Source organism: Choloepus didactylus, chromosome 12, assembly GCF_015220235.1.
Source record: "Choloepus didactylus isolate mChoDid1 chromosome 12, mChoDid1.pri, whole genome shotgun sequence".
Taxonomy (NCBI): Eukaryota; Metazoa; Chordata; class Mammalia; order Pilosa; family Megalonychidae; genus Choloepus; species Choloepus didactylus.
The window spans coordinates 29222364-29250340 of record NC_051318.1 but is presented as its reverse complement, the minus strand read 5'-3'; the positions used below and the strand labels follow the sequence as shown (position 1 = coordinate 29250340).

The 27977-nt window shown below is 36.5% G+C and overlaps 1 protein-coding gene across 1 annotated transcript; it reads right to left on the bottom strand.

The window, feature by feature from the left end:
- Positions 1 to 8: 8 nt before the first annotated feature.
- On the bottom strand, positions 9 to 27770 carry ARGLU1 (arginine and glutamate rich 1). The gene is made up of 4 exons (XM_037800089.1): positions 27182 to 27770; positions 19526 to 19751; positions 17142 to 17225; positions 9 to 2736 (listed from the first exon to the last, which is right to left on the bottom strand). Exons 1-4 carry the CDS (start codon positions 27526 to 27528, stop codon positions 2572 to 2574), a joined length of 822 nt encoding a protein of 273 aa, XP_037656017.1. The 5' UTR covers positions 27529 to 27770; the 3' UTR covers positions 9 to 2571.
- Positions 27771 to 27977: the final 207 nt, after the last annotated feature.

Here is a 27977-nt window from a genome sequence, read left to right as displayed (position 1 = left end):
ACAGAAAATTCTTAAGGTACTGCTTTATCTAGGAAAGGTGGTGATACAAAAAAGCTATGGACATATTATACTAACACAACTAAATGATTAAGTAAGGACAGTAACAATCTAATTTGCTATCTTCATAGCTATATCATAGGAAACTGAAGTGGTAAATCTTGATCTACAAGCCCCGTCCCCTATTTGCAAACATTAAAGAGTCCTCACACCAAGCTAATTTAAAGGTTTAGTTTATACAATTGATGACTCTGCAGACTCCACAATATAAATGGCAATAACTACATATTTAAAATACTGTAATAAAAATAAACAAACTCATTAGTTAATCCTATAATCCATTAAGAATAACCTAAAGAGCAAATTTTGAATAAAAGCATATTTAATAAATTAGGGAGCATCCTAACTACTAATAAATTGAGATAGAATTTAAACTCTTAAGTACACAAAGGCAGTGGAAACAAATGAAGAAAACATGTTACTACATTGTTGCAGTACAGAAAAGACTGGGTGTATATTATTAACAATTACATCTTCTTTCTTGTAGCCTAGCAGAGAATAGTAGTCAGTTACCAAGCAGGAACAATTTCAATATCTGAAATGAGTCTCCAACAAGCAGCTACCTACTGCAATGTCATTAAGCAACTTACTGTGATTTCACATTGTATGTGGCAGTAATAAATTTTAAAAAAATTAAAAAGGCACGCAAAAGCTGACTGCAAAATTTTAAGTCCAGGCAGATACAATGTTTAGAAAATATGTATAGCAAACAATTTTTAAACATTTTCAAAACTTGAACAGAGAGCTTAGGAACAACTGATCTGCACCCCACCCCACCAAAAAAAATTTACATAAAATGTGTAATCATCATGAAATAATTAGAGCTAACCTATATGTTGAGATTACAAAAGATTCATAGGCAATCAATATTCTTTAAGGGAATGAAATGAATCTTTGATTTTATAGTAATAGGTATGTTCACTTAACATCAGTTCTTACTACAGTTCATGTCTATTTAAAATTCTATCTTTAAAGATAAACTGCTGATTTTATTCTTTACCACAACTGAAACTCATTGAAGAGCTCAGAACTAAAGCAATAGCATTTTTCTTAGCATGCACACACAAAATAATCTATCATTTAGTCATCTCATTAACTTATGTTTTCAATTTTAAAGAATGATCAAACTGTCTCAAAAATACTAGGGAACATTTTCTTTACTATGATGACATGTTTATGCATCTCAGGTAGCATTTTTATATCCACATTCTTCTCTTGAATAAATGTCTTAATACCAGTTGAAATTTAACACAAACATATGTAGGGATAAATGAGGCAGATTCTAGGGTATAAAATGGAAGAAAAATTTATCCATAGAATACCACATGCAAAAAAAAGTTAAGAAGTTTAAATGTGTCTTGCAAATATAAACGTGCAAGTACTCTATACTGAAATGATTTGACTACCTTAGCCATTTTTGAAAGTACAATGCTAAGTTCTTTCTGATGACCCACTTTGAAAATAATCTTAGATTCCATAAATTTTTAGAGACATTTTTCCTAGTCTTTTTAAAGCACAGTTTGTGGTGATAACACTTAAATCCTAAAAATCAGAGGCACACATTTGAGAATTTAAATCTTTTCCTAGGCGCTGTCAGTCTGTCTCAAAGGTAATACTGATGTCACAATTGCTTGATCAGCATAAAGTAGGTATTTATAAAATACTAATTAACAAGTATATTTAATGTACATATAAATCCTACGTTAGAAGTAAAAATGAGAGGAAATAAAACATAGTTCTAAGACTTTTGAGTTGTTGACCATCAAAAAGTAAACCACCCTCTTTAAGACTTTACAGAACTTTAAAAAAAATTGCTTAAACATATGAATTTAAGACTTTACTTTATTCAGCAAAATCATTTATTTACACAAGGGGGAATGCTGGTTTGATTTTGTAAATGAAATAAAAACAAACTGAACAGAGACAATACTGAACTGTATATATATTTTGTATCAGAGTTGACCAACTGTTTCCTTACCTGTATCAGGAACATCAAGAGCAACAGTATCACAAGGACACTGGTTTAACAATACACCACATAGGTCCAGTAATACCCTGGGATTTTTCCAATGCAATTACCAACTTTTTCTTTTTTTATAAATATATAAAAAAACAAAAAGTCAGCAAAACCAGCATTATGGTGTAATAAACAGAGTATAACTCTGAAGCCAGTGGGTCAGTAAAAACCTTATCAGACCACCCACAGTTTACAGTGATCTGCTGCATCAGACCACTAATACAGAATCCAAACGGGTGAAAAATATATCACTTTTTAGAAGAACAACAATGATCTGATAAGGATTTGACTTAATGGAAGTTAAGGAAAGGGAAAAAAAAAAAAAAAAAAAAGAATTGCAGAGCATAGCCCCTATTAGAACAAGCTAACTTTCCAGATTTTCCAAATTAAAAAAAACAAAAACAAGAAAAAAAAATGAAACAAAAAAACCACTTCAACATGAAGCTACCATACAAAGTTTTTCCATTTTTCTTTGTAAAAAGTTCAGAGTTTGCAATTTAATCCTGGGTTTTTAATGAGAAGGACAGTTTTGGTCTGGACTTCCCCTTGCCCAGGATAATTTTTTGTTCTTCTTTTTGTTGACGTTGTCGCTCTTGTTCTAGTTTCATCCTTTCCTCATGAATCTTTCTTTGTTCTTCAACAATTCTCAACTGTTCTTCAGCCTAAAAGTTAAAAGTAAAAATTAGAACTTTCTATGAATTACATATCTTCTATTAGTAAAATTTTGGAATTCCAGTTGCAGCATACAATAGCATATTTTTAAAAACTTGCCTAAGGCTACATAGTCAGCAGTAGAGGAAAAACAACCGTCTCTCAATACTGACGAAATTAGGCAAGAACCCTTTCTTAATAATTCTTCCATTTTCTGCAGTTTTTTTATGAAAAACAAATGATCAAACTATAGACAAGAATTATACATTTTGAAAGCAGAAAGCTATTTAAGTCATGTCTTGAGATCAGCATTGTATCTATACATCAGGATAACGGATTGTCAATGTTAAGTCAAGGCATGCATTTATTCAAAGAATATGTCATCTACCAATTACTGTACTTTTAATTACAAAGGTAAACAAACAAATTCTAGAAAAAAAATCCCCATTTGGGCTAAACTGTAATGTCAATATTCAACCAAGAATCACTAAAGATCCCTTTCCTTGGAGGGAAGAAAATTAGGAAACCTTTTTGACTTGTCTGACAATAAGATGCTACTGAATTTCAAATGGGCCCTGGAATAATTAACTCCTGCAAGTACTTTCTACTCCAAGTTTTAAGCAACCAATTTCCTTCCTAAGTACTCTACAATTTTCCCTCCTTACTAAGAAAATTCAATACACCTTCCTAATCAAGCCACTCAGTTCTCAGTCCCTACATCTTATTGTGCAAGACCCATGCAGGCAAAATTTTATCCTCATCCCCCAACAGGATATTTGGCAATGTAGAGAAATGATTTTGGCTGTAACAATTTGGGGAATGGCATATAGTGGGCAGAGAACAGGGACACTGCTAGACAACCTACAATGTACAGGGACAGTGTTCTCACCTGCCACCAACAAAGAATTATCCACAGCAAAATGACAACAGAACGAGGCTGAGAAATCCTGCTTTAACCCTTGCATTTTCAATTGCAGTTATCACCGAGTTGCCCTTTTTCTACTCTATTTGACCTTGACCTTACAGCATTCGCTGCATCCCTTGAGTTGCCTATTTCCATTCAAAGGCGAATTTTAAGAAAAATCATTGCTCTCATCTCCACTGTTGTAATGAAATTATTTTCTAGGTGGCCAAAAACTAATAAATGTAGTGACCTTTCTCTTTACTCATCCTTCTGTTCACGTAAGCTTTTTAAAATTTTTCTCTTCTTTCCCATATTTTCTAAGACGTCACACTAAGTTCTCCACTTGCTCACTCCTGATTCTAATGATTTTTTTGGGGGGAAGAGGGGTCAGGGCATAGTAAAATTCAATGTGACTCTGCAAAGGAGAGGCTAAACCTGCTTATAATTGTGCCTAAGAGTCTCCCCCAGAGTACCTCTTTGGTGCTCAGATGTGGCCCTCTCTCTCTAGCTAAACCAACTCAGCTGGTGAACTCACTGCCCTCCCCCACTACGTGGGATATGACTCCCAGGGATTAATCTGGACCTGACATCACGGGACTGAGAACATCTTCTTGACCAAAAGGGGGATAATGAAACAAAATAAAGTTTCACTGGCTGAAAGATTCCAAATGGAGCCAAGAGGTCACTTCGGTGGACATTCTTATGCTCTATATAGATAACCCTTTTTAGGTTTTAATGTATTGGAATAGCTAGAAGTAAATACCTGACACTATCAAACTGCAACCCAGTGGCCATGACTCTTGATGACTGTACAGCAATGTACCTTACAAGAGGCGACTGTGATTGTGAAAGCCTTATGGAACACACTCCCTTTATCCAGTGTTATAGATGTATGAGTAGAAAAACGGGGACAAAAAACTAAATAAAAAATAGGGTGTGTGTGTGGGGGAGGGGTTTGGGTGTTCTTCATTACTTTTATTTTTTATTCTTATTTTCACTTTTTCTGGTACAAGGAAAATGTTCAAAAAATAGGGGTGAAAAATGCACAACTATATGATGGTACAGGAGCAATTAATGTTTTGTCTTCCCCTCTTCCACTAATACAGTCGAACAGACACGAAGTTTGTTAATTCTTCCCTTATATTCTCACTTTAATCTAGAGTTTCTTTTCCATTTCTACTGTTTTCTACTGCTACTGGACCAATTAAGGGCTACATGTCTTGCAGGCCTAAAATGGTTTGTTTCCAATCTCTGCCTTCAATGCACCCTATTCAAATAATGCTGCTAGACTAATCTTTCTTGAGCACTGCTCTCTCCTGTCCTCAAACTTCCAATGATTTCCACTTTCCACAAAATACAGTTTAACTTCCTAACTTAATATGATTACCTGTAAGACATATATAATTTGGCTCTGACTCTGTTTCTACCACTCTCTTAAATAATCCTTTCTTTCTATCCTGCCTCCACCATCCTTTGCTCATTCCACTCTTTCTGAAATCCTGTCTGTACATCAAAATGTTTCAAATTGCCATTCTCTTCATAACACTTTCACTGATAACTACAATAGAAAGAACTATCTCTGATCATCTTTGGTAAATTCATAAGTCCATGACTTTAGTTTTAACAAATCATCATACATTTGGGGTAAGAATTTAGTATGTGCAGTTGAATCAAGGTATAAAGTATGTATTCATGTATTAGACTCTTGGCAAGCCTTTACCAATATAAATATCCAGACTCACTTTTCCCTAAGGTTCTAACTCAGTCCCTAAGAAAACATATTAGAACCTTGGGGAGAAGAAGGTAAATGGATGTACTATAAAGTAGAATATTACAACCTTAACAGTAAGAGAAATCTAATTAAAATTCAGAGACACCATTTTTTAACCCTCAGATTAACAAAAAGTCAAAACTGTGATAGCCCATGTTCTTGACTAGCCTGTGAGGAAACAAGACACTCCTAATACTGGTGGTGTGCTAGTGAAATGGTAAAATTCCTATGAAGAGCTATTTGACGATATCAAAACCACATTTTCATAATCTCTTTTTACTCAGCAACTTTCATTTTCTGGAATTTGATCCTACAAATATACTGGTACACATGAACAATTGATATTTACAAGGTTCTTTATTGCAACATAGTTTATAAGAGACTGGAAAAATCCAAATATTCACCAATATGGGATTGGTTAGATGAATTAAGGAATATCTAAAAAACAGAATACTGTCAAGCTGTTAAAAATGAAACAAACGCTCCCCCCAAAAAAGAAAAAACCAGGAATCCTCTATGAACAGAGACGGAAATCTTATTGTTATATGAGAAAAGCAAAGTACCAAACAACATGTATAGTGTGTCACTTCAGTACAAAAAGGGAGAATACGAACATATGTATTTTTATCTGCCCAAATATGCATTTTAGAAACTGGAAAAATAAACAAAAAAACTTAACTGAACATACCTTTTGGAGATGGGGGTGGGAACTGGGTAGATGGGGGAAATAGGTAGATTAAGACTTCACTGTTACTTTTTCTAAAACAATTTTGAACCAATTTGATTATTTAATCAAAATATTAAAAACAAGATTTTAAAAGTAAAGCATTAAATGTGAATACATCACTGGACTAAGAGTTATAGATCTAGAGCATTTCCAGGGAAAAAATTGGGGAAGCTCATTGCTTTTACTGCCCTCCCTCCTCCCTATAAATAAATAGGGGACATTTTGGGGAAACCAGCAGTTAGAGGTATTCAATTAACAGTATATGGCAAATCCAGCAAAGTGACATTTAACTATGAAGGCTACACTTGGCTTTAAGACTAAGAGAAAGGAAAGGGAAGAGGGTGCCCCAGGTAAAACCCCTACATAGGCAAAAATGCCTTCATCCTTGGTATCTCCTACCATTAAATCTTAAGTTTAAAATTTAAGTATATAATAAATTTCACTCACCTTTACTAAATGCCCAATTAGCAGGGGCAAGGTAGGAGCTCAAAGCAATAGTAATACTCATTATTGTATAAATATATTTTTAAAAGTCTTTACATATGCCAGTTAAATAGTGACATAACATAAATATCTTACCTGCAGGCTCATATTATTATTTCAATGTTAATACCCTCCCACCTTATACAAGTCTTTGCCTTCCTGGATATAGCCAGCTTCTCTTTACTCAAGTATTCTTGGCTCCCAAGTAAAAATTATCAAATAACCTTCTTTTAAACGGCAGTATCTATTTCTCATGCCAAAGACCACCACAGTCTTACAATAAAAGGCCGCTTAAGGCTCATCTTGTAGAATATGGCTTATACCAGCCCTTCTCAGAGGTCAACTTCCTTCTCAGACAGAAAATACCAATTCTACTGCACTGAAATTAACTTTGGATTGGGTAAAGAATCAAGAAAAGTTTCATTTTCATTTAGGTCTATATAGAAGAGACTAATGTGTATATGTGCGTAGTAGGAGAACTATAATTTCTCTGAGACTACAGCTCGATAGTGTTACCCCAGTACTAAACATAGTACCTGTACGAAGCACTTGATAATGGAATGATCTTTAAAAAATGAACTGAGTAGGTGAAAATCCTGGTTTTACAGACAAATAATTTTGTTCATTGTGGATTTATACCTATGCATAAATGTTATTTGATTTCATCTTGGCACATCTAGTCCAACAGAAACCAAAAACTCATTTTAGTATAGTGGCTCTCAAATGATGAAAAGTTGGTTTCCTGCCCATTCATCTGTAAATGCCGGTATGACCCCTGTACCTTCTTACTTGCTAGGTATTTTTCTAAACCCTAGCTTTCCTCTGCAGTATCCGTCTTTGATATGTGGCTTCTGTCTTACTGACTCTACTAGCCAGAGAATATCCATTGTTCTTCTGCCCTCCTCTTTGTTCTAAATTGATGCAGAAGAAGCCATTATTCCCACAGGGGTGGGAGAGTGTATGTGTGCGTGTGCACGCTCAGATGAACAATACTAAGGATTATGTGGTGGATACCTTGGAGACCAAGAAGAAAGCTAACACTCACAATGCTAGAGCCATTAGAGCTAGGCATTCCTGGCCATTATGGCCAGGACAATGTTCTTACAAAGGTGGTTTTCAACCCTGAATCCTGCCCCTAAAAATGACTGGTGAGATGGAATATACAAAATCAAAATAAATCATTATATTTGAAGGGTGTATTCACTCCTTCCTGTATTCTCTGCTAGAGCCTCCTTTACTCACAAGGCCTAATGCTTTTTTATTTTATTCTTCTTTTCCAAGCATTCCCCATCTTATACTTTCTACAAATTTAGATCAAGGCAGTGCTTAGCAAAAGTTCCTTTAGCAGACAGATACTGAAATCTACTATTTTCTTGAAATACATTTGAAACTTTATGAAATAAAAAAAAGAAATATCAGGAGTGGTTACAGGAAAGAATAAAAAACTAGGATAATTACGAACCAAACCACTGCTTAAAAATAAATTTGGATTTCTGCATTTTTAACCTTCCCAAACACACTTCCTGTTCCATTCACCATTTAATTTTAGTTCTTTGGCTCCCCTTCTCCCCTGTGCCAGCTTGAATGTATTATGTCCCCCTAAATGCCATTATCTTTGATGTAATCTTGTGTGGGCAGACCTATTAGTGTTGATTAGATTGTAATTCTTTGAGTGTTTCCATGAAGATGTGCCCCACCCAACTGTGGGTGATGACTCTGATTGGACAGTTTCCATGGAGATGTTGGCCCGCCCATTCAGGGTGGGTCTGAATTTAATTACTGGAGCACTATATAAGATGGACAGAAGAAACAAGCTGCCACAGCCAAGAGGGACACTTTGAAGAACACACAGAAGCTGAGAGAGTAGTTGCAGATAAGAGACAGTTTGAAGACGGCTGTTGAAAGCACACTCTTGCTCCGGAGAAGCTAAGGGAGGACAAATACCCCAAGTGCAACTAAGAGTGACATTTTTGAGGAACTGCATCCTAGAGAGGAACGTCCTGGGAGAAAGCCATTTTGAAACCAGAAACAGATGCCAGCCACATGCCTTCCCAGCTAACAGAGGTTTTCCGAACACCACTGGCCATCCTCCAGTGAAAGTACCCAATTGCTGATGTTTTACCTTGGACACTTTATGGCCTTAAGACTGTAACTATGTAACCAAATAAACCCCCTTTTATAAAAGCCAATCCATCTCTGGTGTTTTGTATTCCGGCAGCATTAGCAAACTAGAACATCCCCCATAACTCATATAATGTATACCCCACTTTAGATAAACAATGAATAAGAAAATGTTTTTTAAAATTTTGGTGTTTAGTCCCAACCTTTAGCAAATTAGGTTAGTAAATTTTTTAAAAAGTTATTCATGTGTAAGATTTTAAAACTTCAAAATAATATTAAGTGTAAAATACAAGAACCCCCCTCCTGCCAATTTAGCTATTCTGTAAACAGAATCATACCACTCACCCATTCCATTTACCCTCTATTCCTCTCAATTTACAATTTTAATTTCCCTTTTGTTACCTTCTGAAACATCAACCTTAGATAATATCTCTTGGGATTCAATATGACTTAAAATGAAGAATACTGCTTCAAGAAGAAACCCACTGAGTTTGATATGGGACATAAGGTAAAAAATAACTGTCCTCCAGAGCTTTGGAAAGCTGCTCTCTGGTACTGCCAAAAGAAATGATACCTTCAGAATTTTATCATTCATGTTCTAATCTTTCAAGAAAAAAAAAAGTAGAGATTTTTAATATTCTTGAACCCCCAATTCTCACTTTCCCTTGGAATCAGTTCTTTTGTTTATCATGGTCATCCATTCCTTTCTGAGTACTATGATTTTGGTTTTCGCAAAAGCCTGATGATCCTTGCTGCTAATTCATTATGAATGGATTACATCAGGAAGGTCTTCACTGGTTCCTATAACAGACCACCTTCTTTTTCTACTCATCCCCCCTTTTACATATTTACATACCTTATAACAACTGAGCATTTTCTCAATTCTTCCTTTAACATTTCTACAGCCACCTTATCAATTCAAGGGCCCATCTTTTGACTGGCCCTCAATGGCTTGTTTCCATCTCTGTCCTTCAACCTGCTCTATACAACATCACCACACTAATGTCCAGAAAACTTTAAATTGTTGCCCTAAATACTTAATAACAACTTAAACCAGCTTACTACCTTACCATCTGGGACCAAGACACTCAAACGCTCACTGAAAAACTTTACTTACCTTCCCTGCCACTTCATCTCAGATTAAAATACTTGACACATATATAACCATGTTTTCCAGTCTCTTAAAATGTGTTAACTATATCAGTATTAGCAATCCTAAGTACTGTACCATTTCACCTTATATAGTCTCACTCGACCATAATGTTATTCTCTTTCTGACTATCGTTTAACAAATTACCACAAACTAAGTGGCTTAAAACAACAGAAATTTATTCTGGAGGCCAGAAGTCTGAAAACAGACTTCATTGCTTTCATCTTCCAGCTTCTGGTGGCTGCCAGTTTTCCTTGGCTTGTGGCCATGTCACTCCAATGTTGAAGGCAAGAATCTCTGAGGTTCTCTCTGTCATACCTTCATATTGCCTTCTCCTCTGTGTGTAAAGCCTGATGGGAGTCTATCTTCCTTCATTTTTTAACTCTGTCTCTTTCCGTCCAATCTGGCAGTGTTTCTGCTGATAAAACATCCTCAAAAACCTTGTGGATCTCCTGTGTATGTCACAAGAGGCTCCTCCACAGATCTTTACTGGATAATCTCAACTCTATTCTTGGCTTTTGCTGAAACGGCTAATGGAATTCAAAGTCACAAGCATCATCTCTTCAGCAATAGCAAAAGGTTGTCCAGACACATCCTTAGCCTTTTTCACAGTGCAAACTTGAATATGATAAATCTCCCCAACTGGCAAGGGGTTAGGGGGATAACTATTCAATATTAAAAAGAGAAATATACTATAGATCTAGAATTCATAATTTGTAAATATTTAAAAACTTCTAAGAACATTCTACCAGTCAAAAAAGTGTTGGACTTCCTCACCTGGACTGTTGCTGATGTTCTCACAAACATTCAGGACTGGCGGTTTGATGTGCCAAGCCCTCTATCATGGGACTTGCCCTTATAGAGCTTGTTACTGCAAAGAAGAGGCTAAACCTGCTTATAATTGTGCCTAAGAGTCTCCCCCTGAGTGCCTCTTTGTTGCTCAGATGTGGCCCTCTCTCTCTAGATAAGCCACCTCCAGCAGGTGAACTCACTGCCTCCCCCCTACATGGGCTCTGACTCCTGGGGTGTAAATCTCCCTGGCAATGCAGGATATGACTCCCAGGGATGAATCTGGACCCAGCATCACGGGATTGAGAACATCTTCTTAACCAAAAGGGGGATGCAAAATGAAACAAAATAAAGCTTCAGTGGCTGAGAGATTTCAAATATAGTCAAGAGGTCACGCTGGTGGACATTGTTACGCACTATATAGATAACCCTTTTTAGGTTTTAATGTATTAGAATAGCTAGAAGAAAATAACTGAAACTATCAAACTCCAACCCAGTAGCCTGGACTCCTGAAGACGAGACTGTATAACGATGTGGCTTACAAAAGGTGACAGTGTGACTGTGAAAACCTGTGGATTGCACTCCCTTTATCCAGTGTATGGATGGATGAGTAGAAAAATGGGAACAAAAACTAAATGAAAAATAGGGCAGGATGGGGGGGGATGATTTGGGTGTTCTTTTTTACTTTTATTTTTTACTCTTATTCTGATTCTTTCTCATGTAAGGAAAATGTTCAAAAATTGGGGTGATGAATGCATAACTATATGATGACACTGTGAACAGCTGATTGTACACCATGGATGACTGCATAGTATGTGAATATATTTCAATACAACTGAATTTAATTTAAAAAAAAAATCAACTTCTCCCTCCTCTGACACATGTTAGTCATAATTTTATTAGAAATTATCAGTCTGACTCCTATTATAGCTTAAGTGCTTATGCAGATTAACCAGGTTTCATTTCTTTTGTATTTTAACACTATCTTCACCAGGGGATAGTTTTGAGAGTCATTCTTCCAACTGGCACAATCTTCAGAAGAACATTTTATTCCAGAGCAACACTTAGCACCTTTCCTTAGTCTGCTTCCCTTTCCAAATAAGTAAGATTCATATTTGTATTCAAAATCATTGTGATGTAACCAGGTACATCATTTAAAAAAAAAAAAAAATGGAAAAGAAGACTTCAAAAATTTTAAAGTGCTATTAAAAAAGAAAAAAGAAAATCCTTCACTGAAATAACCAGCTCTTCAAATATTTGAAGATAATTGTGCATTGTCAATACTAGCTGAAGAACCAGAAACCAATCTGCCAAAAAGCCAAGTCCAGCCAAGCCACATTTAAATTAATTTGTTGGATATTATAAAGCAAGTATGTCCATTGGCTAATATTTTCTTGGCTTCTTAGGGACGACGGGTGTGTGGTGGTCCCCAGGGGATTTGGAATTAAAATGGAGAAAACTACCCTTGGACTAGAACACACATCAATATGATTTTCTTATATGAGCTAGCCCATGTGGTTCAGCGAATCCAATCTTATTACAGCCATTGTTGGGCCCAATCTTTGAACTTTTGTCACAAGCGCCTACTTAAAAGTTAGTCTAAAATGTGGATTAAATTTACTTCCTTTATGAATTTATTTTTATGAGACCATAAACGTGACGTACAGTCAATTATTATTCCTGGTAGTTATACTTTATAAAGTTGCAGCAAGTGCTGAATTATCAAATACTGAACCACTGCTCCTAGGTTGTATATTTGTTAAGTAGAATAAAATTTTTTTTAATATAATGTATGAAACTCTACAAAAAGTGAACCCTATATTAAAAAAAAAAAATTTTCTTTCATCGATGCAGGGGCCTGTGATGAGTTCCAAATAAAGTATAAATTGGTTATGTGGGGGAAAAAGAAAATAAAAAAAAAACAGACCCAACCATCTACAATCTCCTGATTTACCAGAAAGTAGACACTGTAATTTAGGAGAAAAGATGGCCCCAGATCAATTGGACATCTATAGGGAAAAAAATAAACCTTGGATCCTTGGTCACATCAGTTATCAAATTCAATTCCTGATCAATCTTTGATCTAAATGTGAAAGATAAAACAATTAAGCTTATGGACGTATATCTATACTTATGGCTTTAGAGTAGGTGTGCTTTCTTAAACAAGACAGAAAAAGGAATAAGAATTCTTTTAAAAGATTTATAACATGCATTATTAATGTAAAATTAAGATCCTTTCATTCATCCAAGCCACCAATGAGAAGGTGAAAAGACTAGCCACTGAGTGGGAGACGATATTTCCAATGGAAACAAGCAAACAAACAAAGGGAGGCATTTCTTTGCTTCTGTATTAAGGTTGGAATAAATTTTCAAGAATTTATTATAGCATTTTTCATTCACTTTATGTGAATTATCCATTTTACATCCCTCACTCTTTTTTCTTCTGTTCAGGAATTGGTCTCCTTTATTGATTTGTAAAAGATCTTTGTGTCATTCTTTAATGGTTATGTCTAAGAAATCTCTCCCCCCTCCGTCCAGGGTACTTTCTTCTCTAACCTGTTTTTTCTCTTATCTAGCTTTCAAAACCTCATCTCCCATTACTACACACACACACACACACACACACACACACACACACTTCTTAACGCACATAAAGTTGGATTGCTACCACTGCTACAAGTACTTCTACTTTTCCTCCTATCCCAAAAGATCCCATACATTCTTACCTTTATTCCATTCTACTTCCTCAAAGGCCTTTGCCCTGTTTTATTTTATTTCTTCTCACACACTTGGCCTCTCCTAAATACAATTTCTAACTATCTATCAAGGCTCAGCTCAAGGGTACCTCTTCCAATGTTTCGCAGGCCACCCCAGTACGGTATAATTTATGTCAATTACTCAACATTACCCATACCATTACCAAGTATTTCCATAATTAGCTAACTTTTTGTGCCAGTTTGGATATATTATGCCTCCCAAGAAAAAGCCATGATCTTTTAATCCAATCTCATGGGATATTGGGATTAGGTTGTTTCCATGGAGATATGACCCACCCAACTGTGAGTGACACCTCTGGTTAGGGTGTGACCTCTGAAAGTTTCCATGGAGGTGTGGCCCTGCCCATTCAGGGTGGGCCTTGATTAGTTCACTGGAATCTAATAAACAGAAGGACCTCAGAGCTACAGCTGAGACAAACATTTCAGAGATGGCCATGTAAGGTACTCTTGCTATTCTGGAGTTTGCCTGGGAGAAACTAAGAAAACACCCCCAGAAGCCTAGAGGAATGTCCTAGGAGAAAGACATTTTGAAACCAGAACTCTGGAGCAGATGTCAGCCATGTGCCATCTCAGCTAACAGGTTTTCCGGGTGCCATTGGCCATTCTCCAGTGGAGATACCCTTTTTTGTTGATGCCTTACCTTGGACACTTTATGGCCTTAAGACTGAAACTTTGTAACCAAATAAATCCCCTTTTTAAAAGCCAATCCATTTCTGGTGTTTTGCAAAACAGCAGTATTAGCAAACCGGAACACTTTTCTTGGGGGTTGTCCTTGTCTCCAAAATCAATACATTAAATTCCAAACTCAGTACCTTGTCCATTTTCTCCAAATTGCTTTTTATACATAGTAGGTTCTCAATAAAGATTATGGGAATAAGTTTGGCCACTCTTTCCCTCCCCGGCCCTTCTCTTCTAGAAACTAGAACGCTTCTTATTCTTCTTGCTTTGTAATATACAGAACAATGAACTGTCTACCTCTTACATATTTTTTATGTTGTGAAGCAAACACAACTGTTGATTCAACAAGATATACTACCACTACAGATAATCCAGCAAAGTCCCATGCCATCTATAACATTCTTTTACATTACCTTTCATTTCTCAAATATTTTAATGGGACTTTCAATATATTCTACATAGTATTTCCCAATAAATATGCAGAAAAATTAAAGGGCAGTGCCATGAACCTTCCTAGCTCAAAACTGGGAGGAAGGGAAGGGGAAAGGAAAATAAAAACAAAGGAAACCTCAACATACAGCTTGTATCTTTATTTTTGTGTGTCCTCCTACCCAAAGAATACTATTTCTCTGCCAGCATTTGACTACCAACAGAACTAAATAAAACGTAACTTTATCCACCATTAGCAATATTCTCCTATCTTCCAACTTGAATGAATGCAGGAAGCAAACGAGTTAATTACACCCAAGTTCTCACCAAACTCCTTCAAATACAAACCTCTTTTTGACTTCCAAAGCCTCCAACTGCTAAGACATAGTTTCACTGCAGTTCGTCAATAACATGACCATCAGAATGGTGTCACCTCTAGTCTATCAGATTAAATTTGTGGACTCCAGAACAGTGCTACTCTAAGTGTGGTCCACGGACCAGTGATAGTCTGCAAATTATAACTGATCCACAATGAAAAACCTAAAAACAGAATATGTATTTTAGATGCTTTCATAGCCAATTTGACCTCATTTTTTTAGTAATTCATTTTCATTGTAGTTTAGAGAAATACTGAGATGCACTGAGATTAACACCAAGTGAGAGGTGTGGCTTTAGAATATGATATTTTTATGGCTTAAATGAGTCAAAAGAGAAGGCTGCTAGAAGGATTTAAGGAGGCTCAAGGTGTCCCTAGGCACCCAGACAGTCACTCCAAGCTTAGAAAAGATCAAGATCTTGGCAGAAAATACCAAGTTGAGGAACTTTGTTCTAGAAGTCAATGTAGCATTCCAGGCCACCCACAAAATGAATCCATCATACCTATAAAATCTCATTACATCTTTAAGAAGAATTCTAGAGCAATCTGCTTGGTAGTTTTGCTTCAATGTTTTAACTATCAATGATAGTGTTCCCCTTTTCTGGAATGTCCATACGTCCCAAACCAGAGTGTACTTATCCTTCAAACCTTGACTTTCTAAGTTCGATTCAAGATTCACATTTTCCATTTAGCTTTCTCCTAGCTGCACTGAGATTGTCCTTATTTAAAAAAAAATAAAAATAAAAATAAATAAAATTAAATTAAAAAAAAGCACTGGCACCTTATTTATGACCTTCTACTGATACATCTTATAATGATTCTTCATATTCATATGACCTTTTCTACCTCTTATTATGGTCTTCAAAATAACCCAGATAGTGACATTCACAAAGAATAGATTGCATATGGACACTCACTAAATTGCCTAGGGTATTTCCAGTATTGTCTCTTACCTGGGGCATACTGTCTTTCAAAAGATCATGCTCTAGAACTCACTGTCCCACGTATTTAATTTCGTACATTCTCATAAACTACAGGACACATTATTCATGGTTTTCCTTCATGGTTTTCCTTTACCCCCAATGATATCCATTGGTAAAAAATTAGACCTTCTCCAATCTTTTCCTGTGCATTTATAAACAGAGTCACAGAATTGTTTTTTTCTTATACATCACATAAATGGATCTTACAACTTGCTTTTTCCCTCAGTCAACAATATGACTTAGAAGCAAATATCTATTTCAAACAAATTTCTAACTGGACAAACATTTCTAGATGTCTTTCTTGAACCAAGAATCCCCCTAAGCCAAGTTTCCATTTGTGGGCATTACATACCACTAATGCCCCAACCCAACCTAAGAAAATTTCCTTCCATCTCTGATTTATAGTCTTCCTTTGTTTGAGGTAGTCCTCCCATATACCATCTTCATATAGAAAATAAGATCTTCCTTATAATGCCTAACTATTCCCTTTGGTTTCTGGAATATTTATAACCATGGTCCTTTAATTCTAGCTTTTCCCTTCCTCATACTGAGACTGCTTCCAAAACAAATTCAATCTTAAATGGAAAAGCCCTTAAGACAACAAGAACTTTATTCCACTTAAGTTGGTTTCTTTATTACAATTTTAAAATTGCTCTGTATCACCATTTACATCCCTCTCCATCATATTGCAATTACTTAAGCTGTAGTCTACTTCTTGGTATATTATACCATAGGAACAAGAAACATAATTTATTAAATTTTGTATACTTAGTATCAAATATATACTACCTATTCTGTCTGGTGGTTGATAACAAGGCAACTAATGAGAAATGAAATGTTGCCTTACCTGATTTAAATACCTCCAAGTTTTTGTTGTTTGCTTTGTTTTGGGCAGAGAAGTGTGAATAGAAAAAAAATTGGGATGGGAATATTACAATTTTCTCTGGAAACCTGTTTTAAACCACTGCCCACTGCAAAATAGGGAATTCGTTCCAAATTAGAGATAATTACAATTCATAGATGACCCTGGGGCTTAAGATTCCCTTGGTAGGCAGTAGGTAAAATCTAGTCAACTACTCCTACTCTTATCTCAAGACTGTTAAACAGCCCAAAGAACCCTGGAAAACAAAGTCAAATTATAGAGCACAGAATCATGCCACAAAATTTGGGGGAAAAAAAAAAAAAAAAAGCAAGTGGAAAATATTTTTCATATATGCTTTATACTTACCAGTTTGGCCTGTGCTTCTGCAATTTTTCGGTTATTCTCTTCCAGTATTCGCTCTAGCTCCTCACGTTTTGCACGTTCTTCCTCCTAAAGGGGAGGACATGTTAAGATGTTAGAAAAATAAAATGTTTATTTTTTATTGATAAATATTTACTAATCTTCCTCTGAACTTTTTGATCTGACTTACAGGGTAGCTTTATAGCTACCTTCTATCTTTCAAATGATAAACTGTGCAGCCACTAAAATTGGTTTCTAGCACTAATTTTAAATCATCCCTCCCAGTCCAAACAGCAACCAACTAAACCCTCCCTAATGATAGTTTCCTGGCAATTATTACTAATACTTTAATATCACACAAATCAACAAGGACAACTACAAAACTGGATAGTATTTACCAAATTAAAAAAATAATATATAAAATATAAATAAAGTGAATATTTGTCTCACCAATTATGTATACCTACGTATTCTTTACCTATACTCCTTTAATCAGCATTAAAAGTTGAATATTTACTGTCTTGTCCAGTGTCCTGCAGAGTGTGCTCCTCGGCTGCCATACGCGCCAGCTTCCTCTTTAAAATGATTTGTACTGTTAGCTTGGCAATACCTGCATCAGCAGCTCAACCATTTATAAAGAAACAACATACAAGGAAGGCTGAGCTGAGGAATGCAGATGTTTATGGTAAGAAGGAACAAAAAATGTAATTCATCATTCCTAAGGCAAACAATTAATAAGAAAAATACATTTACTGTTAGTGAAAAATACAAATGGTAATCCATACTTCATGGAACTAAGGGCTTCTTCCATGGGGAAAATGGACTTAACATTCAGATGTTGACAATTTCTAAAGGCAGCTTATATTGTCATCTACAGTCTGAACTGAAATTCAGGAATCCAGGGGATGCATGGTCAGGAAATAAAATTCTGTAATTTATTTTTTCTTGGAAAATTTAATGAGATTTTATAATGCAAACTATATGAAGATTGCTTGATGGTTTGGGCAGTGTTCAGATCACAGCATACATATTCAAATGATTTTAGTATTTGGAAAGACTGTCAGAGGGTTGTGTCCGTGTAAAAAAAATTGTTAATACGAAACAAAAAAAAGCAAATGAAGAGAAAAAAATCTTACTATGATTAATAACTCGCTACAAGTCAGCACCATTACTCCCAAAATATCTTCATTATTAAAAGCAGTGATATAAACAAAAATTTCATACATTCAATTTTACAGAGCCTGTGAAATCCACTATAAACATATACATGTATATCTAGTCAAAGACAGCGAAAGAGAAAATGCATTTTAAAAGCTAAGCTTACTAGAAAGCAAAGAAATTTAATATGTCAACTTGTCCACAATGCCAATATTAAAAATGACAATAAGTCATATATTTTGAGTCAAACATATTTGAGTTCAAGAAAATACAACTACAGGATTTCCTATGGCATACACCAATAGAATTCATATTCATTTATGCAAACGATGTTGAAGGACACTCAGTGATGTAAAATAAGTGTCCTGAGTGTTTCAGTGACTGAACAAATTTTAGGATCCTGGAGTAATCAGTGCAAATAAGCCATAAAGCTTCAGTAGCAAATTACTGTCTCACAGAAAGACATTTTCAACTTCTGCTCCAGCTGCTGATAAAACAAATCATGTGTTTAGCTTGACTCCACACAAGGACAACCTGTTCCTTCATAACTCTCTAGAGAAAAAAAGGAGTTGTTAGTAGATACTAAAAAAGTGGATGAATAATCTGGACATTTTTCATAAAAATATTTCTTTGAAACACATTAGGAAAATGGAGGGCCTTATGATCAGAATGCTAGAATTAGTCCATTGTGTTGAAGCAGGATTTGGGGGAGGAGGTGAGGGATAAAAGAAGGGAAAAAAGAAGAGTAAGAAAACCTATTTATCAAAAGCAGGTGCTGTCACTCAATGTTAGGCCCTGCTCTTTTTAATCTGACTGAAGGCAAAAAGCCTCTCACAGTCTAGGTAACAGAGTGATAAGCAGAAAAGAAGAATACATAACCACAGGTGGATTTTAAACTTTTCCCTTCACCACTCCCTGTCTCCCCCCACCCTCCCAAAAAAGAAATGTAAGTCCTGCAGCCATGGCAAAAGTTTCAAACACTTCTCAAATATGTAGGCCAGTTCCATTAAATCAAAAAGTATCCTTGAATATGTTTTATGAAAATAACTTTTAAGCATCAGTCAGCACTTCTGAATAGGCTAAAAAATTAACTTTCGCAGCAATATAAGTTTAGATGAGAAAGGAATTAGATAGTCTGTATTCCATCTCTTTCTGAACTGAGCATGAGGCACAACCTGACACTGAAAGTTTTGCCATGGACTGTCTCTACTTTCCAAACGACCGAGCGTTACCTCTCTAGCTTTTTGGGCTGCAAGCTCAGCTTGTCTCTGTCGCTCGAGTTCTTCGAGCAACTGCTTTTCCATGATGCGCTTGGCTTCCTCCACCCTTCGGAGAACTTCTCTCTCAATTTCATCCTTCCTTTTCTCCAATTCTTCCTCTACCCTCTTTGCCACCAATTCTTCCACTCTTCGTGCTGTCTCTTCCTCGATGAGTTTTTCTTCTATTTCCTGCTGCCGACTAGTAAACAAAATTGAAAAAATGACTTAGATAAAATATGGAAAATAAATCTAAGAAGTTAAATAAAACTACTTATAAGCCTATAAACCCACTAGGCATAGTTAAATATTTCAATGATTTTAGAATTCATTTTTATGCAAACTTTAAGGAAATCACAGATAAGAAATTAAGTGATACAGAAACGCAAATAAATATATATAATTTTCTTTTTTCTCTATCACTTCCTAAATGTAAAAATACTGATACATACAAAGAGCTTAATTCTAATATTTCAATTTAGGAATTGTAGAGTAAATCTGATACAAGAAATCTACTTTTCTTACCAACTTTATAATAAGACAAGCAATTAAAATACATGGATTTCATCATTTGCCATTTCACTCACTCAACTGAGCTACAAAGCAATCAGGAGAAACTATTATGTAGCAGGCAATTCAGACTGACTAAATTCAGTTTTGTTCCCCCGTTGAAGCAAAGGTGGAATAAACAAACTCAGAGTGATTCATACTGCTAAGGTAATAGTAGTGTGGCTTTTAGTGAAACTATAGAACTTTTATCAGGTTCGAACTTTAAACCCTTTACTGTATCTTTTCTTCCCTTTGTTAACAGATTTTCCATTAAAAGCGCCTCTAAATATGGGAAATAGAGTGAAAAAATATTTTTATTATGAGCTCTAGTAAAAAGTTCAATGAAGCATGGTACTATTATTGTTTTAATTTACTTAAACCTGATTTAGACATTATAAAGCAACTTGTTTACTCAAAATTCTGTGCTGAAAATAATGATTTCTCAAGGTATTATAGTAGAAACCCTTGCACACTTTACACCTTTGATATCCAATGATAGCCACTAGTCACTTATGTCTAGTCTAAATTGAAGATTTGATATGAAGAAAAAGAATATAAAGGATCTCAAATATTTTTTATTTGGTAACATACTGAGCTGATAATATTTCAGATATGCTGGAAATAAATTAAAATTAATTTCAATGGTTATTTTTAACCTTTTTAATAGAGCTACTAGGAAATTTAAAATTATGCATGTAGCTCATATTCTATTTTTATTAGACAGCACTGATTTAGACAATAATTTGTGCTAAATCAGTGCTGAAGGAATGAATTCAGTGGCTCTGCAAGTAACTCAAGTCTAAGAGGCCAATTTATTAATACTTCAACTTTCTCACAACTCACAAAATTAAATAAAACCTGTAACATTTATATCTTTTGATGACTCATTTGACATACATATGTATGAGGCAGTTATTCAATTTATCTGTTTAGTAAAGACTATAGTTTCTAAATGAGCTTTTAAAACCCCAGTCCACCTCAGTTCAACTCTATTCTTGGGTGATCCAAATCTCACTTTTATTCTTAACTGTTACTTATTGAGACTGATACCATACTAACATTGAATTATCTTTAAAATTCTGATTCATTTCAGGTTCTACATTGATCTTCTCTACATTCTCTGTGAGGTAGTAGCTACTTGAGCAAGCCTACTTTCCTTTAAGGTTTTAGTCACATGCAACACCAATTCTGGGGGCTCTGTTGCTTATTTCCCAGGCTTACTTGTGATTTTCCTTTAAAGGCTATGAAAGATTTGCTTTAACTATGTTCCTTTCTCTTTATAACTACTAATCAACAAAGAATTAGGGCAGTTTCAATAAGCCTTCACCTATACTGACCCTAATAAAGAAACTCTGGGTCTAATATATTTAAAATATTTAAAATATAAAAATGTTATTTCTCTTACTTCAGTCAGAAAAAGAAAGAACCGACTGATAAAACATGTAAGGCTTGTTGCTGAATCTTGATGATGGGCGTGAGGATTTACTATATACTCTAGTAAATGTTATAAAGTTTTCATAATAAAAGTTTTAAAGGTATACGAAAACAACCCACATACTATCTGCTAGTATGTTCTTACAAAATCAGAGTATGCAGAGAAGCCTAAGAAGAAACTTTATTTAACAATTTCAAAAACAGTACAATTCAATTCTTAATTATCAGCGCTAAGTGGACTATAGTACTGACGATTCAAAAGAAGGATAATGTACAACAGTTCTAATTAAAACATCCTATCCAAGATGGAAGGGAGGGAAAAGAATGAAATAAGGCCTTTGGTTAGCTTATTGGTAAAAAAGTTGACAAATTAATTTAGGAACTTAAAGCGGAAGAGATCTTGTACATAATTCAGTTTTTGTCAAGTGGTCAAGCAGTTCCTAAACAACAGCAATAGCACAATGGCTATCAGGGCCTTGAATATTACGGCTGTTAGGCTGGGGGCCATGCTAACAAACCTAAATAAATTTATTACTTACAGCAAAAGCCAGATCAGTATGGTCTCACCTCTCTTCTTCATCCCTAATCCCACAAACTGACACCAAATTAGACAGGCCAAATGACAGGCAGCACAAGCCATGGGTTAAGAAGCAATTCTCACTACAACTCAGTGGTTTTATAGCCCACAGGAGAGGCAGGTGGAAAGACCCATGTCTAACTGGGAAGGATGAAAAACAGTCTTTTGGAGTTTCTCACAAGGCTGCTAATCTCTCTTTGTTCCTTGAGGAACCAGGGCACACCTCCATGACTTGGGCAGACTGCAAGCATGCCTTGTGGATGTGTCCTATGCAAGGTCAGGGAGCCAAAGCAGAACTGTTCCTCCACAAGTATTAGCAAGAATGTAATTTCTGTTGCTGTTCTTAGAAAGGTCAAAAATACTACTTTGTTTTAAATCAATTTTTAGAACAGTGTTGAAAAAATTAAAGCTCAATATCACCCCTCCCCCACATACATAATTCCGAAAACCAATGGGCAACACATAAAGCTGAAATAAACATGAGTTTATCTTTACTGATGACCAATTTATCATCACAATTAATGAAAAAGCAGCTGTTAGATTAATTCCTATATAATACACTGAAACTTTCTTGAAAAAAACTTTTACTTATTAGTCTCCTACAAGAGATTTATCATCTTTTATCACTGGCATCAACTCCTTAACATTTGCCAAAGGAGTTATTGCCCTCATGATGTTCTTTTAGCTCTCTAATCTTTTCCTCAGGCTCCTCTGTTGAATTGAATCCACTCACAGTTGAAAGGGCTGACTCAAAATCTTTCAAGTTTTTCAATGGAAATGATACAACACTAGGTCACCATCTCCATCCTCTTGGGTATTTCTAATAACACAATCACAACCAAATTAAATGGTAACTTTTAAAACAAAACAGGGTACAGCACAGCAGCACTGTTAAGTGGGAGTATGACTTGTTACAGAGCAAATGGTAATTTTTTTTTTAAAAGATGTGCAACTCTTAATCGTAGGGACTTCTAGGAATTGCTTAATAATATTAGCAAATAGCATTTACTTAGTACATAAAAGGTACAAAATACTGTGCCAGTAGCTTTAGATACCTCATCTCATTTAAATCTCACAATAGTTCTATGAGGTGGGTATTAATACCTTCATTTTTTAATGAAGAAACTAAAGTTAAGGAATCGGGCTCAAGCTCACTGCATATTGCTGAGCTGATGCTGCTGAGCTGTGACTCTCAACTTAGGCAGACTCCAAAGCCAATGATTTTAAGCATTGCTATGTATTTCTCCAGGACCAACAAGGCAGGCAAAGACATATACAAAGATTTAACTATCAATATGATTTTCTTAAATCATAAAATTCTTATTCAACATCAGCTAGATCTTACGTCCTCAGAGCCCTAACTTCCAAAATAAATGTAGCTCCATATACTGAATTTGCTCATAAAAACTCTTTCACAATAAGCTTATCAAGTATTCTTCTATTTCTAAGAATTACTCATATACCAATAGAGTTCAGTTTAGATAATTTGGTTATATTAAATGGCACTGTTCAATGCCACTGAACACTAAGGATACCTGAACTTGAGATAATCACAGGCAAAAGTAAATTACTACATCATTAGCATTTTCCTGATTTGCTTTCTCACAAAGTCATTTTCAGCTGCCCATTTTCTCAAAGTTTAATACAACATGCATATACCATCTCTGAAGAATACATAAGAAAATGATAATACTGGTGCAGTAAAGGACAGAGGGGACTACACTCGGGGTGGGACACAAGGATGAGAGGAAGATCTTCTAAACAGAATTTTGAAGCATGTGAATCAGCTATTCAAAGTAGGAGTCATAAATTTTTTTAAAGTCCTATCTTGTATTGCATAAGACCGTAACTCATAGGATCACTTCTTAAATTCACCAAGCTCACTCTGGCTGCATGTATATCAACTGTATTAAATATTATTTCTTGAGAACCAATATATGCCAAGCACCTTCTATCTCTATCTCTGTACTATCTCTAATCCTCACAATAAGCAAGAGAAGTCCTAACTCCATTTCACAGATAAGATAAGCTCAGACACAGGTGACTTAGTCTGGTTTCCAATCTTACCAAGAACCCTTTCTCTGATTCCACCAGGGGTTTTCTTTCTCCATCCAACAGTAAATATAGACATTCCCCAAGGTTGTATCAATAGCTTGAACCAACTGCTCTTCTCTTTCCAGACTCTACCTGGATCATTCCATTTACTCTCAAGGCTCACTGATACAAGTCAAGATCCCCTTCAAGGCTTCAATCCCTCATTATCAACTCTGAATAAACTCAGTATAGCCGAAACTACTGCCAACAGTGGAAGTGCCAAGTGGAAACTCCCTTTGATCTCTCCCTTATCCACCATTCACAAATTTCTGACATTTTAACAGTGCCTAACACATAGTAATTACTTAAACATTTGGAGGATGAATTGCATTAGCTATACTATATAAACATGACAATCAACAATACTGATGCATTCTTTGCCCTAACATCCCACATCCAATTTACTTGTTGTAAGTCTTCCTTAAATCTCTTTTCCATTCCAACTGCTCTCACTACTCCTATGCAGACTTCCTGCCCCTGCCTCTTAACTACATTCAATCTTCTACAAAGCAGAGTGATCAGCTAAAAACAAAACAAAACAAAACAAAAAACAAAACAAAACAGGTGTCATTTGTCTGCTTAAAACCTTTCCCTACTACTTTCTCACTAGAGGATGAAACCTAGCTTCTTAACATGGCATACAAGACTCCTTCATGATTTTTAACCTGTATTTACCTCTCTATTCACTCTATGACTTAGGACTTGTAGAACTTCATATCCAGTCAAAATTCACCTAATTACACCACTTTAAGACACATTTTCCCCCTTCCTTTTAAATGTGGGTATGGGGAAAGGAGTTCTCTTCTTTGGTCCATAGGTATCTTCCTATAAGCCTAGTGTGACAGTCTCATATTCTTATATCCTCCACTGCTTACTTCTTTAGGACCATTAACATATTTACCCATCCAAGATTACTTTCTTCCTTTGTATAGGCACATCACTGAATTTGCTAAAACTGTCTTATTACTTACTTACGTCTTCCCATCCAGATCACTAACCTGACAAAGAGTACCACACCATCTTTATTACAGCACCTAGCAGAGTGTATGGCACTTACTAAATGCTCAAGAAATATCAGTTGAATGAACTAACCAACAGGGATTTGAAGAAAGAGACAACTACCTTCCCCCATCCCCCTGACACCGAAGACCTTTTTCTTTCCACTGTTTCTTTTGCATTATTCCAAGGCATTCCATCATATTAGTAAGTGCTTACTGCGTAACACGTAAGTATAAATGCTAATGGCAGTTTGTCTCTTCTCTCAACGTGCAACTGTACAGCTGTTTATTTCCCATCAATTCTTGAATTTCTTCTCTGCTGTTCACATGCAGCTTGCTACCTGCATACCATGTTTCCTTTCACTTTTGCTGCTTTCACGTGAACAGCAGATCATCACCCCCATTACCCATTGGAGGTCTCCTTTGTTTCAACACAGAAAAGTTCTCAGAGATGTCTTCGGTAAAGTTTCAAACGTTTACCCTGTTGATAGTTATGAGAGCTACATCTTTACAATTAAAACTCTAGTTCCAGACTAAAAACCTGCGTTCTATAAAGTCTAGGTTTACTGTGAAACAATTACTTTCACTTGGTTTTCATATACATCTTTGACAGTTCTAAGTAGCACAGGCAAAATGTTACATATATTTTTAAATCAATGGAATGATGGCAGCAAAACTGCTCCAGACACAGCTTCCTTTGTAGTATCAGCTCTCCAATCCCTGCCTAAATTTGCTTTCAAAAACAAGCTATGCTGAAAAACCTACACTGTACAAGTCCAACTGCAGAAAAATTTAACACCCCACCCCCTCCCATTTAGTATCCATAAACTTGTCTCAGACAAGTCCTAAATTCAGTTAACTTTTCTGCCTCAAAAGCACTTTCTAAAAATGCACTTAAGAACTGAACAAGGATGGCTGCTTAAATTGGGACGGTTAGCACATATACCTAATTTCACGTTTTCAATGTGGCTTTTGGGAGATGCATACCCCAACTATCCAAGTATGATCTTCTTACAGTAAAATACAAAACAAAATCCTGCATTTTAAAATTAAAAGTTTATTTCGCTTGGGCCTTTCAACGGAAGAGAGAGAGAGCTGGATGACTCTTCTTCAGAAACACATGATTTTATCCAAATGGCATTTCAAGTAAGGAGCCTTACCATAACTCGTCTTCCCTACCTAAAAATTTCATATATGAATAACGCAAAAACACAAGCAAATATTTAAATGCCTTCTAAACAACAAGCATGCCAAAAAGAACAAAGAATAGAAGGACTGCACACAAGTTTGCTACAGAGGAACGTGAAGCAAAAATAATAAAAAGAAGAGGTAATGGGATGGTGTTTACCCAGGTAAATCCAAGTTTCAAAACTCATCATGCCGTAAACTTAAGGTTTGTGCATCTTTTTTTACACCTCAAAAACAGGAGGGTAGGCCCGAGGAAAGAAAAGCAACCGAGGCATATTTAAAACTACGAATACACTAAAAGTGGTGTGTGTGTGTGTGTGTGTGGTGTACTGTTGGACCACGTAAAAGTGTTTTATTCCCGCAAGTAATTAAGCCCTGTTTCAAATTTCAACTTCAATAAAAGAATGCTTAGGATCAGGTGGGATTTTCATCTCACCGGCTAATTCCTTTCTACTATTCTCAATCGGGTTTGCAAACGCTAACCATATCTTTAGGTTACTTTAGTCCCCTACTTCACCCGTCGACGGAGGCTCTCTGACCTCACTCTGAACTCCACCCCCTACTTCCTGCTTTCTCTTCCTCTCGCGCCAAAATCGCTTTCTTCCCTCTAAGCTTTTCCAGCTCAAGCCCCACAATTTTCTTTCACAGCCAACTCCTGGGTCTGTCATGCCCCAAGGTTTTCCTACAACAAGGCAGCCAGCACTATTCCAGCCCCTCGGGCTCGTTTTCGAGCCCCTCCCCGGTCCGGCTTCCTCACTCCTCCCCCTCCCCCTCAGTCAGGCAAGTGCTCACATTTTTCGTTGTCGTTCGAACTCTGCTTTCTTCTCCTCCTCCTCTCGTTTCTGCTTCTCGTCTAGGCTGCTCCGCTTGCTCACTGTACGCCCGAAAATGTCGATGCGGTCGGGCGGGGACGAGGCGCGCTCCCGTTCCCGCTCGCGCCGGGACACGGCAGTGTTGGTGGAGCGCGAGCGGGACCGCGACTCCCGCCGGCGGTTCCGCTTACTTTCCCGGGATTTCGAACGCTTCCGCACTCGCTCCTTGTCCCGGGACCGTGATCGGGACCGGCTACGCTTCTTGTTGTGTTTGCTGCTCTTGGTGTGTTTGGAACGGGACGAACTCCGGCTCCGAGACCGGCCCATCCTTCCAAGCGACGCTGTGACTAACCGCTGGCCTGTCTTCAAACGCTCCCGGCTTCTATCGCCTCCACCTTCGAACGCGGACTGGCCGTTCTAGCGACACCAGAGACAGAAAATCTATCAGCCAGATGACTTTTTACCGTCGTCTAAAGCTTACAACCACCATGAAGGCCGCCTTGTACGAGAAGGCCGCAACGAAAGGAGTTCCTTAAAATGGCAGCAGCGGCCGCACCGGCTGCCCTTCCCACAATGCCCTGCGTGTAAAAACGTGCCGTCGCGCGAGTCCCGCCCTCTGACGATTATTGCCGACGGCGAGGCGGAGATTTCCGAGCGCGTTCGTCTATTGTCGCGCGTCCCGGCTGAAGCCAGAGGTACAATTTACCAGAGACTCAGACCTTTGCTTTGATGTATTTTTGCTTTCTGGTAAAATGCCAACAGTGTTTTAGATAAAT